This window comes from Pseudopodoces humilis, chromosome 2 (assembly GCF_049639895.1).
Source record: "Pseudopodoces humilis isolate 2021_Gansu_Grassland_sample_001 chromosome 2, ASM4963989v1, whole genome shotgun sequence".
NCBI classification, from domain to species: Eukaryota; Metazoa; Chordata; class Aves; order Passeriformes; family Paridae; genus Pseudopodoces; species Pseudopodoces humilis.
Window position 1 is genome coordinate 98,363,980 of NC_142201.1, and position 15,317 is coordinate 98,379,296.

The window sequence follows — 15,317 nt, forward strand, 5'->3', positions numbered from 1 at the left end:
TAATCTCGCGGGCAGGAAATTGCTTGGCGACTCATATTTATGGATCGTGAAGAGCTCCACGGTGGCCCCTCCGGGGATATCCCCGTGCCCGTTTCCCGTTCTCACCCGCCCACCCCCTGCTCCGTCCCTCCACCCCCCGTCCCGGCTGCCCTTTGCCCGCCCCGCTCCCGCGACCCCGGCCTGAGGGGAGCGAACCATTCCGCCCGCGGGGGTGCCCCGGCCCCGCCGGGGGGCGGGCGCTGCGGCGGGGGGCGGCTCCCGGGGGCGGCGGCGCTCCTGCAGCCGGGCGGGCGGCGGGGACCGGGATGCGCGGGCAGCGGCGGCGGGAGGCGGCGGTGAGTGCGGGGGAAGCGCCGTCCCGCGGGGTGAGGGAAGCCCTCCCGGGCCGCGAGGATGGACAGGGGCGGCGGGGCCCCGCGGGGATGGGAAGGGGGTCCCTTTCGGGCACGCAGAGCCTGGGCTGAAGCCGGCGGAGCTGCTCGCAACCGTCCCCGTTTTTTGGGCTACTTTTACGGGAGTTTGTGCCACCACCACCCCCATCCACTCCCCCGCCTCCGGTCCCTTCGCACGTCTGACGGGTGCGGGCGGTGGGGTCCCCCCTTGCCGCCCGGCTCGGCAGGGACCCCGCAGCTGAAAGAGACGGGGCTCCCTCCCTGTCCCTTTCGTCGCCAGACGCTTCTCCCTCTTTGTCCGGGTGCTCCCCCCGGTTCTGCCGCGTCCCCGCTGGCGAACAAAGCCTCTGCCCCGGGTGCGCCGGGGACATCCGTCCGAGGTCCGAGGAAGCAAGGGAGGAACGGCGGGGCTTGGCTTTGGTTGGTTTGGTTTTCCATCGTAAATAATCTACCTGGTGGAGGGGAAGACGTGGGACAAGGCTCTTTGTCCGCGATCCTTTGTTCGGCTGGTGGCTTATAAAGGCTCCTGCGGCTGTGCGAGGGCTGCCGTGCCCGGCGGGGATGGGTTCCCGGCGCTGAGCCGGCGATGGATGCCGTCTCGGCATCACTGGAGTTCAGCAACAGGAACCCGGCGGATCGCCTTGCGGACGGAAATCGGGGTTTTGGGCTCCATGTGCCCTGACAGAGTCACAGCTCCTCAGTCCCCCCTCGTGTAGCTCTGTCAGTAGCCGGGTGGGATTCGGCGGCGCCAGGAGCCCTGCTCTCGGTGGTGAGTTCAGCTTGGAGATCAGCGCTTTCCTCGGAAAGATACCTGCTGCCCACGAGCAAAGGGAGGAGCGGGCTGGAAACTGCGGGCTCCGATCCTTCTCCTCCTGCCCCAAAGCTGCCGGAGGAATTTACCCCTGTGCAGAAGTGTAAATAGTCTGACTGCGCTTACATAAAGACTCAAGAGATGGGCTTTCTGCTCCTGCCACGGAGTGCTTGCTTGATCTCACACACATGGCTTTTGTCACCAGTTCCTTTTCCCCCAAATGCTCATCTTGTCAACCTGTCATCTTGTCTCTGTGCCTTGACTCTGCACACACCCGAATCTTCTGTGTCTGCATCTTCAGGGCATCTGGGTGAATATGTTGCCAGTCAGAACATGGTGAACATTTCATTTCTGTGCCACACCTTTCCTCTGTTTTGGAGGAAGAGGGACACAAGAGCAGCCTTTCTTGCAAATATTCGTGTTGAGTGAACTTTTTAGTTCTTGCATTTTCTATATTCTTGTGGATAATGTCCTCAAAAATAAGTTATTAACATGGGAAAGGATCAGAGATGGAAGTAAGACATGATAGAATGGAATTGCAAAGGGTGAGGACAGGCTTGCTTTCCCACAACAGAAGGAAGCACTGTAGGAAAAAAAGGAGATTAAGTCATCAGAAGATGTGACAGTGCCTACCTTTGCTGTCATGGGGAGGGGTAGTCTGAACTAAGAGGGTTACAGAAAAAGAGATTCCTTTAGGACTGTCAATTAGTAACATCCTACCATTTCTATATGGTTAATTTTACACAGATCCTTTTCTACACCAGCAATTTATTCTGCTTCCATTTTGACAAATGCTTAACTGACTCATTAGTGTGTCTCTTTTTACTGAGAGAATGGAAATCTTTGCCATCAGCCAGTGCAGGAAGAGTGGTCATTTTTTTCTGTATCAGTTTATGTCTATGCTTATCAGATGCAATTATCAGCCATATCTTTGGAAGTAGTAAAAGGCATCAGTTGACTATTGCTGAGAAGGAACAAAGCCCAGCATGAAAAATTTGAAGTATTTTGGGTTTAGATTTGAAGTGGAGATTACGTGAGCTAAAGGTTGCAGATCCATCTTGAGGCTGCAGCTGGATCAGAAGGACTAAAGGTGTTTAAATGGAAAAGAACTTTTTTGTCTTTTCCACTTGCATATCCAGAGAAAACCTGAAACAATCAAATTAGGTGTGGGCAAGTACAGGTGATTGTTAATGAAGAGATTAATGTTGTGTTCATTGCACATGTAGTGTATTATTTCCATTTTAATTTGTCAAAATGAATGGTTAATTCTGGTGTGTAGTAACTGCCAGCAAGGCAAACAGTGTTTCCCACTGAATTAAACTAGCAGCTATAAAACTATGCTCTGGGTGTTTTGAGCAAGTGCTATTTGTTTAGGATTAGTTTTAGACTGGTGGAGCACATTCAAGGTGCCACAGAAATCCAAGGGGAGTTTTCCCCTGTAGAATGAGGGTACTCCAGAGACTACAGTGTAGAGCGAACTGTGTAAATATGACCAACTTCGGGTTTTTTTCTTACTCATGTCTCATGCAGGCAGAGTCAGTTTTTAAGTGAACCACTTTATTTAACTTCCTTTATTATAGTAAATGGTGTAACTGCAGGTGTAGCACCCCTGTTCCTCCCCTTCCCAGGGGAAAGCAGTATGGAACCTGCTGATAAATGCTGCCCCACGTTGGCTTGGTGGCACAGCAGCCATGGCTGGTGCCACTCGAGCTGTCACTGCCCTGCTGAGGTTTGCCAAGCACGTGTGATGAGAAGCATTTAGTCTGGGGGCATGCTTGCTGCCCTGAGAGTGCTGGGAAAGGATGGAGCGTTAAAGAGCTGGAGGGGACGTTTGGAAATATGGGGCAAGCATCCCGGGAAGGAGGCAAATTGTGGAGAAATGGATGAGCGAAACAGGAGACAGAAGCTGTCAGAGTAAGTGGGCACTGGAGAGAACTGATTAACGGAAGGAAGTGACAGGCACAAAGTGGCAGTGAAAGAAATGGGCACAGAGCAAAGCAGATCATGGGCAAAGGTTGCCTGAGACTGGGAAAATGCAATAGATGGAAGAAAAAAAGAGTGGATGAAGCTGTTTTCATCAGTTTTTCTATCTCCTTAGATTTTCTGGGCCTTATCTACCTACCTGTTCTCATGGAATTTGTCAGGGGTGCCCTAGGGTCAAATTTGTCATGTCAAATAGGATGGGAACAGAGAAACTTTAAGGTCTTTCTGCTCTTGTACAGACAGAATTTCTGCTCCTGTATGATATGAATTTGGATACATAATTGTTTTCCAGTCCCCTTCCTGGAATTTTAGATGAAGAAAGTCTGTATTTATTTGGCTTCAGGAATGAGAATTATATTGGTCTAGAGTATTGAAGTGTATTTATTTGTACACCAGCTATGTTGTTTGGTTTGGGTTTTCTTAGTCTACACAGTAAGCAGTCACAGCCCACCAGCAGTGCTTTCTATTTGCCATCTCTGTGTGAAACTTTAGTGTTTCAGTTTGCAAATCTTATGAGCATAATCAGTTTTTCAATAGGAAGGGAATTAATGAAATAGCATCAGAATGATACCAGGGAGCTTGTCACTACTGTCATGAGATGATGCAGTCATTGGGTCAGATAACTGACTCTGGAGCTTAACAGAAAGGTACCAAAATAGAAAAGATGAGTATGACTGGAGTTCGGCTTGTCCTCTGTCAACCCTGTTTTTCTGCATGATGAAAGGAGTCCATTGTTTCAAGAGAAATCTCTTCTAGTACATTTCTACCTGTCCGTGGCTTTTGTTGGAGCAGAAAAGAATTAACTCTCCTTCTTTCAACTTATCTCAGTGAACTACTCCAGATTAAACAGTGGCTAGTGTGACTGCAAGGTAAGGAGGAGGCAGTGATGTCTACTAAAGGAATGCTGTTTGAGTAGATGGTCTTGTATCTTGTCTTACCAAATGCATAGGAATTAGTTGAGATCCTTGAAATCAGTGCTTTAAGTTTCAGTTTCAGGTAAGAGTAGCTATTATGGCACCAAAAGTTATAAAACTTCAACATTTTCTCCAGCACTTTTATTTGTGTTTCATACATCCATGGCTCGACCCTTAGTTTATCGTCACCCATACTGAAGTATTTATATGGTCATGAGTGTTTTCATTTTTGATGGGCATTTAAAATTGTCAGCTGTTGTGACCTGATTAAAATGATTATTTACATCTATTGGAAAGAGCAATTGATGTGACAATGCCTGCAACATCAATCCTTATCAAACAGGAGAGAATCATGTTTTAACACTAAGACAGAGTAATTAAAAATGTCATATTTAAGTGCAATTTTTGAAGTAGTTGGGCGGATTATTACAGTAAAATAGATGTGGTTTATGACGGGGATAATGTTACTTAGGGTGTTTCCTCTTGCACTGTTTTATTTCTCCTGTGTCTCCAATATCCAGTGTGATAATTTCGCAGAGGAAGAGGTAAGCCATAAGAGTGACTTCCTCTGCCACTCCCTTTTCCACATCGGAAACATGCAGGATTGCAAGGGAGTGACTTAGTCAAATATGATTCACAGATACTTGGGTTTTAACTTACTTAGTGTTGCTGAAGGTGCCAGGCTATGAGTTTTAGAACTAAAGCACTCTGCCTGTCACCAGACTTTGTGCTCATTTGCATGCAAGGACCTATATGTTGCAGGATTTGTATCTTGAAAAGACAGGGACTGAGCAGATTTCAGGGCTATGCTGGCAAGAAATCAGGTGTAGTTTGGGGTCTAGGTATTATGTTGTGGGGGAGGAAGAGGAAATGAAGAAGGATGTTTAAGGCTACCTTTAGATCACAGCCTTGCTGACTTGTCCAGTTTTTGGCAGAGATGACTTTGCTCTGTCTCTTAAGGATGTGTCCATTCGTGGGTACAGAATCTCCACCAAATCATGCAGGTGCCTTTCTGTGAATATATTGTTTTATTATTGCAGTGGGCTTGGGGAAGGGTAGATTTTCACGTAAGTGTTTTGGAAGTAAGCAGTAGATTACAGTGAGTTTTACTTTGCCACCAGACTGAGCCTATCAATACTTCTGTTTGTAAGTAAGCAGAGTAAGTCAGGAATAAAAACAGGTTTGATTTAATCAGGAGTAAGTACATTGTCCTCACATTATGCAGGAAAAAGGTAAATCAGCTTGGTGATGGAACAGTCTGTTTATGCACGCAGGCGTGCTATACTGTGAGAAAATGAAACTTCCAGACACTGAAGCTAATAAGCACTCATTCACCAAATTTTGTTCAGAGTGTGAAAATTCAAGAGGCTTTCTTGTTTGTAAAACAATGTGTGTTTTATTGGAATAGTTGAAACTGACCCTAATCATTTGAAGATCTTGTTGCTGAACAAATGAAACTCTAATGATGTGCAGACAGTGCCAGTGTTGGGCTTTTGTCTGCACCCTTCATCAGCTGGGGTTTCATCTGTTTTCCAAGAGTGGCAATACACTGCTGTAGGAGTTTCTGAAGAGAAATGTCAGAGATAATAGAGGTGCCAGGAGCTGTAGGGAGCCACTGTTAATGTTCAGTGAGAAACTGAAAATGAAGAACAGAAAAGCAGAAAAGCCTTAAAAGAGAGTTTGGGAGTTTTGTTTAAAACCATTTATTTTCAGTCAGGGAAGCACATTGGCAATTCTTGAGGCACTGCAACCCTCTTGATGGGTAACATAAGAACAAAGTGGGTGCCAGAGCAGGCTAAAGGGAGGTGGGTATCAGCCCAGGCAGAAGTGAAGAAGAGGTGAGAAGCTTATGGGCTGGGAAAACTTTGCCCTAAATCCATGGATGAAATGCTGGGAAGTGCTGTGTACACAGGTAGTGTACTTGTGGCTTGGTTGAGCTGCAGCTTTTGGCTCCTACACTAAAGTGTCCTGGTTTTGGCTGGGGTACAGTTCATTTCTTCCTGATAGCTGTTAGAGCATTGTGTTTTGGATTTAGTATGAGAATAATGTTGATAACATACTGATGTTTTCGGTTGTTGCTATGCAGAGCTTCTGTTGAGTCAAGGACTGTTCACATTCTTACAGCACACCAGTGAGGAGGCTGGGTGGGCATGGGGAAGTTTGGAGGGCACATAGCTGGGACAGCTGACCCATGGGATATCCCACATCCTATGGCATCATAATCAGCATATAAAGCTGGGAGAAGAAGGAAAAAGGGTCTCGAACATTTGGAGTGATGGAACCCCACTTTCCTAGGGGTTTAATTCCTTATTTTGCTTTGCTTTGTACATGACTTTTGCTTTATCTATCAAACTGTCACTAATTTAATACATGTTTTCCCTCTTTTATGATTCTCTCCCCCATCCTGGGTGGAGGTCGACAAGGAACTGGGGGGCCTGAGTTGCCCAGCAGGGGTTAAACCACTGCACAAGGGAAAGGAGTTCTTACTGTAAAGCCACCCAGTGCTATAATATCTTAAAAAATTTTGAATCCTTTGTTTGACTCTCTGCTTGAGTTCTGAATCACTGTTTCTTCTGGTCGTTAGTGAAACAAAACTTAATTTGGCCTGGGCACTGTAGAGATGAAACATGATTGGTACTGCTGTATACATTCACTTCAGATGACTTTATAAATCCCAGATGAAATCATTTTGCTTCGTTCCAGACAAGGCAGAGCGTGGCATGTGCTCTGTAATGAGAGTCAGCCTTGCTGGAGGCCCTGCATAACCTCATCTGAAAGAATATGATTTCATGAGAGCATATATACTGTGGATGTTGAGCTGCTTGTTATGTTAGCTCATTAATTTGTTGATTGTTTCTTGGTTTTGCTCACAGTGGAAAGTTTTTTAAAAAGTTCTTTTCCCCTTCAAATCCGATTATTGGTAAGTGATGACTTCTCTGATCTCTCATCCTCTAGGAAGGGAGATGTGTAATGAGTTCTCAAACCTAAAATGAAACCATATAAATATTTAACCTTAAAATGGTTATTAGCAAACCCAGGTATTCACGAAATTGAATAAAAGATTGAATTTTTAATTGCATAGAAACCCTCCTCTTTCAGCTGTGCTCTCCTTAACGTTTGTCACATTGATGAAGTGGTAGCTGTCACATCATGAGATAGGAAGGATGCGGTTTTGGTGATCCTAGCCACAAATCAGTAATATTAGAGACACAGGAAATGCAGTGAATCTTCCTGTCTTTTTAACCAACTCTTTGTTCTGTCTTCTAATTCCAAGTTGTCCATGTTTTGTTTTTCTGTTTAAAGATGCGGTGACATCTTTGTTGCGGACAGCTGTGAAATGAGTGTTACTTGTTTTCTGTGTCAAGTTGAACATGGCCTGAAAAGCTTTTGGTTCTTTTCTGGGGACCTCTGGGCACAAAGTTCAGTATTTTTAATAGAGATGATGCAAGCAATATGCCAAGGTGTCAACATAGTGGCAGTATGAACTGGATTTGTGTCCTGATCCTTCAGTGTTTGGTCTGCAGAGAAGTGGGAGAGCTGCTGTCACCTCTTGTTGGGGTCAGCTGTGGGTCCAGGGCAGTGCCCAGCCCCGCTCCAGCAAAGCTGGGTGCCTGGGATGCTGTACAGCCTTTGGGTTTGAGGGTCTGAGGCAAGCTGGAAGGAACTGGGGAACGGGTCTGTCCATGGGTTGGAAGATAAATAAGGTAAGAAGGATGGTAAATGTTTCATGTCAATAAAATAACCTTTGGTGGATGAAAATTGGGTTGAAAAGCTCTCTGATGCCCAGGTTCTTTCCCATCAGCTGGAGAATTTCAGTCCTGCTGTGCTGGAGAGCCCGGACATGTGGGTGAGTCCCTTCAGGAGCTGCAGCACTCTGGGGAGGCTTCCTGTTCTCTGGCTCCTTGGACAGTAGTGCCATTTTCGGGGAACTGTGGATTGTGTGGTCTTGGAGGAAGCTGCATCTTGCTGTGAGGGGCAGGATGTGCACAGTGGGGTTAAAACTTTCCTTAGGACTGAGAAATGACCTCTACAGAGAAAGATAAAGCATTGAAAAGTGTGGCCAGCACAGGGGGGGCTCCTTGGGGAACAGAGTGACAGGACAGGGACTGTCCCCCCTTGGGAGAGCAGCTTGTGTGGAGCAGAAAAGGCAGGAGCTGAGGTCGGAGAGAAGGAGCCTCCCTCTGCAAGGATCAGCAGCCAGCTCCCTTCTCCCAGGGCTGTTCTCCCAGGAGAATAACATGAAAAAGCATGGCACGGAAAGTCTGCGCACCACAGACCTGCAACCTTGGGGCTGTGATGACTGCAGTTAATTAAATAGGTGGCTTGTCTCTAGACAGCCCCAGACATCTGTCTCCATTCTTCACTTGGGTTTTCTGACATGTTTCTATTTGCTTGTCCAGAACTAAGCCCAGGGGTCTTACAAATGGTCACCATCAATTTTGTCACTTGATGCAATTTTTAAATTTTTTTTCTCAACCTCTTAGAAACAGATCTGTATTTTAAAAAAATCTTTTAATATAACAACTCACTAGAGGTCTTCTATTTGGATTTAGGTTTAATTTTAGTTTTTAGTGGCTGGAATTAAATTTTGGCATTTCTTTTAAACCAAGTCTCTCTTGTAGCCATATCAATTTTCAATTTGATCTTAAATAAGTTTTCAGGATTCCCTTTGTGCTCCTAGTCTGGCTTCTTTGGAATCTCAGAAATCATTGCATGCCAAAACATCTTCTTTGTTTTGGATCACATACCTGGTTTTGCATAGGTTTATTCATGATTGCAGGATGCTGGTGTTGCGTGGGCTGAACTTGGGCTACTGGCTTTCCAAATAAAGTCTTCAGCAGTGAAGTGCAACCTTGTTAGTGATTTCTTAAGGAAGCCACAGGATTACAGACAAAACTCAGGAGCTGTGACCAGTAACTGCCTATACAGAGTCAGGATCATAGATAATGGCTAGTTATCAAGCCATTAGTATTACGTGTACTTTTAAATGGATAAACCAGCTGCAGACAGGTTTGGCACTTTTTTTTTCACAGTCACCGTATTAAACGTGGTGTGTCCTTTCCAAATATCTTTTACATATTTCTCTTTGAGTTGGCTCTGGAAATTTTGCCGTAAGAAAAGCCAGTTGTGTTCTGTATTATGCACTCGAAAAATGTTCCCAGGATACACTTCTTAACGCAATGACTTTTTTTGTTCTATTTTTTTCTTTATTTACAGGTCAAAATTTATCTGGTTCATTCAAATTAATGTAATTGTAACCATCCTGTAGAAGAGAAATATGATGCCAAACAGAAGTAACCTCTCCTCCTTCCAGAATGTTGGATCAGGTAATCAATTAAAATGAAGTTTGTTTGTAATACACTGAGATCTTTCAGAATTTCTAATTGAGTTTGGCCCTTTAATTCTCCTGACACATGGGTAAGATCAGTGCTCTGTTCTTACTCCATGTCTAACTCCATTTACCAGGCAGAACAAGGCCACAGCTGGATGTGCTGCAGACAGCCAACCCTCCCCCATCACTTTAATGCCTGTCTGGAACAGATATCAGTGACCCCCAGCTAAACAGCTCGGGAAAGGAAGAAAAGGAATGAGAGAGGGAAAATAAAATTAAAAAAAAAAAAAAGAAAAAGGAAGAATTTCTTTCTGTAGCTCCAGGCAGCAAATACTTCGCTAAACAGAGGACCCTTGTGCTGAGCATGAAAGCTGGATCTGACCTGGATGTAGGATGGGTTCAGGGCACATCACGAGCTGAAGCTTCCATCCTCAGTCTCTATAGCTGCATGCAAAGACAGCATCAGCCAGGATGTGTAACACATCTTGGCATATTCATCAAGTTTCTACTCAAACATTGCCCTAAAAATAAACAAAATGAGCAAGATCTGGTTGGTGGGAAGCAGCTATGGTTTATTTAAACATGTGCTGTTGTCCAGTTGGGATTTAACTGTATGATTGTGGGCACTGTGGTGCTGGAAGCAAAAACACAGAAGAACTGGCATGAGTGATAGTAGAGAAAAGCTGGAGTGGCTACGTAAAGGTATCGTGACCTTTTCTTACTGTACTTGCTTGGATTTCAAGTACAATGAACCCTTCACTGCTGTGGTGAACAGGCATGAAAGTTTCCATGAGCTAACTTGTTTTTTGGCAAAAGCATCCAGTCTTTGAAGGATTAAATGTGCCCTACTGCTATTGCAAGGGAGTAATGAACAATTATTAATGTCCCATTAATATGTCTGCCAAGCTATTTATAGAGGAGCCAGTGAAATTTATGCAGAAATATTTGAACTTAGCTGGGTTAGTTAAGGTTTGGACAGTACAATTTTCATATGAAATGAGATTTAAGAGAGTTTTGGAGATAGTTTTAAGAGAGATTTGGAAGAGGGGAGGAGAACAAGAGACTGAGATGGAAATTATGGTCAGTTCCACAATGAAAGGTTAAGTATAAAAGGCATATACATTGTGCTTTACATCTGGGCTCTTAAATAACTTATGCATCATATTCTTCTTGCTTAAAACATCACTAATACGATGAATGTTTGATTTATCCGGATGATGTTTTCTTGTCCTGACAAGAGTTCTCTTAAATTTGGGTCACATTTATCCTTTTGTTCATTTGAACTTCATCATTGCTGTTATCAAAATTTATAAAAATAGCTAAAAAATGTCAAGTAAAATACCACAATATAAGAAACTGCAGTTTCACTGCTCGGAGTGGTAGAGAACTCAGTGGTTCAAAGTGGTTCAAAGGCAACTTCGGTAGCTGTATCATCATAATAAGTGTGTTAAAATTATAAATATAATATAAATCCAGCCATAATTACAGCCAGCATAAAAATATTAAATTCTGTATAGTGGTGGACTTGAGGTTTAGTTTTGAAGGTGCAAGTTAATGCTTTTGGCCATTACCAGAGTTTGTAATTAACAACTACTTAACCAGGTCCACTATAGCCAAGAAGTATTTTACTTTGATTTTCGTGTTTGTGTCCCCTGATGGTCCTTCTATCTTCTGCCTATTCAATTCCGCTAGTAATGATGATTGCCTTTGTTCTCAAACTTAGGGTTTTTTTCCTTAATAACCAAGGAGCAGCTGTTGTTGCACGCCTGGGTTGTGCCGGGAGGCCTGGGTAGCAGAGGACTGCTGATGGACAGTGGTGAATTCCATGGTGTTTTGCCTTATTAGCAAGGAAGGTTCCAGAAACCAGGAGCCCTGTGAAGAATGCATTGCCACCTTCCACAAGAACTGAACCTAGTGATTCTCAATGAAACCAGGTCATACAAACTCTGGTGGCGGACAGGAATCCCAGATTCTGTCTCTTGGTTCATACAATTGCTTGAAGCAGTACTTGGACTAAAGTATTGTCTCCGAGGACATTATGGGCACATTAGATTTCCCCACTGAGTGACAAGCTGAAATTCAGTTTCTCATGAGGATGCTGAAATCACAGGTGAAATGTGACTGAGCCAAGATTAAATCCCAGATTTGACCCTTATTTTAAGAAACAGCACTTGCTGGCACTGCAGTAACTGACACTCAGGAGTGCTTTATTAGTTCAGAGTGTAGACTAGGACATCTCAGGAGCTGCTGTAAATGTTAATGGTGTCATTTCTACATCAGCTGAGGTCTAAGTGTAAGCCTGCTGGGGGTCCTGTTTATCTCCTGCAGTAACTGGCACTGTCAGGAGCCGAGTTCTTTCTTTGCTTTTGGCAAAGTGGAGCTCAGAACTGTGTGCTAGAGCTTGATACATGGTTGAGCAATAACACCCACCACAGCAAAGGCTTTTTTGGTCTTTGCTTTCTTCCTGCGTATAAATTAGATTTATGAAAAATCATTAGGATCTGTAACCTTCCTCCCAGCAGTACTTTTAATAGTCATGTGGTTTTGTTGTTTTGAATGAAGTTATGCAGCCTAGCATTCTGCTTCCTTAAGGTTATCTTTTAACCAAAGTGCTCTTTGCAGATGTAGTTACAGCCTTATATCTTTGAAGCAATGAGCTGAAACACCTTAAAAAAGTGCCTTGGTTTTGTACTTTCCTATTAAGCTTTGCAGGACCATCCACAAAGTAAGCAGAAAGGTGACAAGCTCCTACTGAGCTTTAAACTGAGCTCACTAGTGTACTGGGGCTCAGATGCACTAGCTGAACAGATTAAAGGAAGAGGTGATCCAGAGCAGTGTCTGTTTCTGGCCCTGGGAGACCTGAGCTGGAGTTCTTTGCTCTGCTGTCTGCATTGCATATTCTCCCTGTGCCTCAGTTCCTCAGCTGTAAAACATCAGGACAGTAATTCTTCCTTACTTCACAGATATCTCAAGAGGCTCAGAATTATAGAGGCTGAGCCATAGCCTCCTGCAATGGATAGGAGAGCAAAGAGAGAGTCTAGCCTCTCTCCAGTTGTGTTGCTGATTTTGGTGTGGTTTTGTGCCTCTACCCTTTCTTTTTCAGTCTCCCATCTTTTGCAGAAACAGATGGAAAAATTGTGCATCTCCTCCTTTGCATAGTGATCTGAGACACATTTACTACAAGCACAGTAATTATTGCAAAAAGTGTTCACGTTATTTTGCAGGCATGCACATGCAAGAGGCTACTTATTTGCTGATTTTTTTTTTTTCTTGTTTTTTCTTCTTTACAGATTCCAGTAAGATTATGGCAGACTATAGCCACTCACAAAAACAGATGGAATTACAAAATGCTAGTTTGGGAAAGGGTTCTGTGGCGAATTCCCTTGAAAATGGTCTCCAGGATATTATGGAAAACCTCAACACGAAGAAATATTCATCAACTCTTAAATTTAAAACAAATGGGGACTATGCTGGCTCTTACTTAACCCTTTCACAACCTATGCCAATTAAACCTAATCCTTCCACCAGTGGTAAAAATACACACTCTATTAACAAAATTCAAGGAGGCAAGCAGTTCCCCTGTGAAAGCCCGTATCTTCCAGATAAAAGCATCTCTGTAAAGCATTTGGGTTCCATATCAGGCATGTCTCCATCACTCAGCGGGTATAGTTCAGGAAGGACAGATTTTGACATGCATGCCAGCAGAGAAAATGAAAAATCCCTTGGACAGATGGATAAGTTTCACTACTTAAAGTACAGTCAGAGAAATAAATCTTATGACAACATCTACTTCCCAGGAATGCTGGAGTCAAAGAAGATCTCAGGCTCTCTGCTGACTATGTGGAATGGAAGCTCGGGGAATGAGCTGGTGCTTTCACCTGGTAGCAATTCTGGGGCAGCCAGCATGCCTTCTAGCCCAAAGCAAGGCAGGAGAATGAATGCTGAAAACAGTCTGGCCCTTCACATAAAGCCAATTAAGTACAAGGATGGGATGATGGAAACCCTGGGTTCACGGCCTAGGAAATATTCTGGTGGATCTCTAAGTCATATGGGAATGTACAGTCGTTCCCTACCCAGACTTCATAGATCAACAGAAAACCAGCTGGTGCCATTAAGTTTGCCCCCCAGAAGCTCTCTGGGTAATAGTAAAAGGAAAAAACTTGGAGAAAAAGATCTACCTCAGAATGTTTTTGATGCTGATAATTACCTGAATTTTTCTTCTTGCAGCTCAGGGGTTTCACCACACGCAAACTCTGTCTCTGGGAGTAATCCCTATGTCAGTTCAACTCTCAGTGTTCCTGCAAGCCCTCGTATTGCTAAAAAAATGCTTTTAGCACCTTCTTCCCCATATCTCCTGGATGATTTTGATAGACTTGGACTCTCAGGAACAAGTCCCAGTAGTTCTTTCTCCCCAGTGGATTTTGACAGGTCATTCTCCGTCCGAAGAAACCTTTCCACCAGTTCCATGGAACTTGATGATCCAGATCTGGAAAGTTACAGACAGACTCCCAATTCTCTGCAGACGTCGATGCGAGAGCGGAAGAACAGCATTAGCTCGATTTCAGGAAGGGAAGACCTCATGGACTATCACAGGAGGCAGAGGGAAGAGCGACTTCGGGAGCAGGAGATGGAACGGCTGGTAATTTTTCTCTTCCTCTTAGTTATCTGTGATATTTAGCATTTGAAAAACACCCATCCCAGGTCTAGCCATCAGGAAGGTACAGCAAAGAATAAGCTGCTCTGTTTTGAAATTCAAATGCAGCCTGCTCCAGATACCTTGTTTATTCTCACAGTCCATAAAGCTGATGCTTACAAAGTGTGCTGCTTAGATAGACAGTAGCATTCAGCCACCCTGAAAAAATGTTGGAACCCATGTAAATTGTGTTCAGTTTTCCTGCAGGCTGTGTTAAAACGTCTGCGTACATAAAACCCACAAATTACACCACAGGGATCCTGCAGGACTTTTTGTTTTAGATGATGGCACTGTTTTGTGCTAAGTGGGCAAAGAGATTCTGCTATAAACTGCTCAGCCTTGTGTGCTGCAGGGTCGGGTATACATTGGTGTGGGCTAAACAGCCATCAGCAGAGTTTTTTCTGCTTAGTTGTAATTTTTTCCTTCTGAGATGTTCATTAAAAAAGATACTTCCTTGCTTCTCCCCCTCCCAAGATGGAGAGCAGCAGAGGGGGACAGTTTCTCTCTTTGTCTCAGTGTAAAGCAGTGCATGCCTCAGCTTGGGTTTATCTAGGTAGTAAAATGTAATTTATGTGTTACTGAAACAACTTGTGGTTAGGAAAAGTGAAAAGGTCTTCAGAACCCAGAGAGGTGTTTGAAACAGTTTTGTATTGAAACTGTCTCTGGAAGAACATATAACAGCTCTTCCAAAGGGTTTTCAAAGTGGCTTTGGGACTCTCTGACCCTGTTAACATGCATTCATATTTTATCATCCACATAGAAACAGAGGTCATTAGACGGGCCAGTTGGTATTCCTGAGTCTTAAATTTGAGACATTAACTTTACATTTGTGTGCTTTCATTCATATCTCATGAATTTGAGCAAAATGGCAGTAGGATACTCTTAAACCTGTCTAGTTTGCATACAGACAGCAAGCCTGCAGGAAAATTCACCTTCTGGGCAGACTTGGGGTGAAAATCCATGGGAAGGATGGATGCAGGGGTAGTGGGGATTTGGGAGAAGGGGATGCCTGACAACGACCACCAACAGTGACCTGGTGCCTGTGAAGGGCCACAGTTCCCATCTTGAACCATACCAGTGAGCAGGTTCACTGAAGAATTGTAACCCAGAGAGACTTCTCCCCCCTCCCCATCTCACCTGTGTCCGTGATGTAAATTGGTGAGGAGCCTATTACACAGACAGGAGTCTGCCT

At 44.1% G+C, this 15,317-nt stretch overlaps 1 protein-coding gene across 6 annotated transcripts in view; it reads left to right on the forward strand.

The window, feature by feature from the left end:
- Positions 1 to 273: 273 nt before the first annotated feature.
- Positions 274 to 15,317, forward strand: part of PHLDB2 (pleckstrin homology like domain family B member 2) — a 65,316-nt gene continuing 50,272 nt past the window's right edge. For 5 of the 6 annotated variants that reach the window (XM_005523983.3, XM_014253417.2, XM_014253420.2 and 2 more), the window contains exons 1-3: positions 274 to 335; positions 9,318 to 9,427; positions 12,723 to 14,071. In XM_005523983.3, coding sequence (XP_005524040.3) covers positions 9,379 to 9,427; positions 12,723 to 14,071 — 1,398 coding nt within the window. In that variant the 5' untranslated portion in view covers positions 274 to 335; positions 9,318 to 9,378. Of the gene's footprint in view, positions 336 to 887; positions 1,162 to 9,317; positions 9,428 to 12,722; positions 14,072 to 15,317 lie in introns of those variants that run through there. The other variant, XM_014253413.2, reaches the window with a different exon arrangement.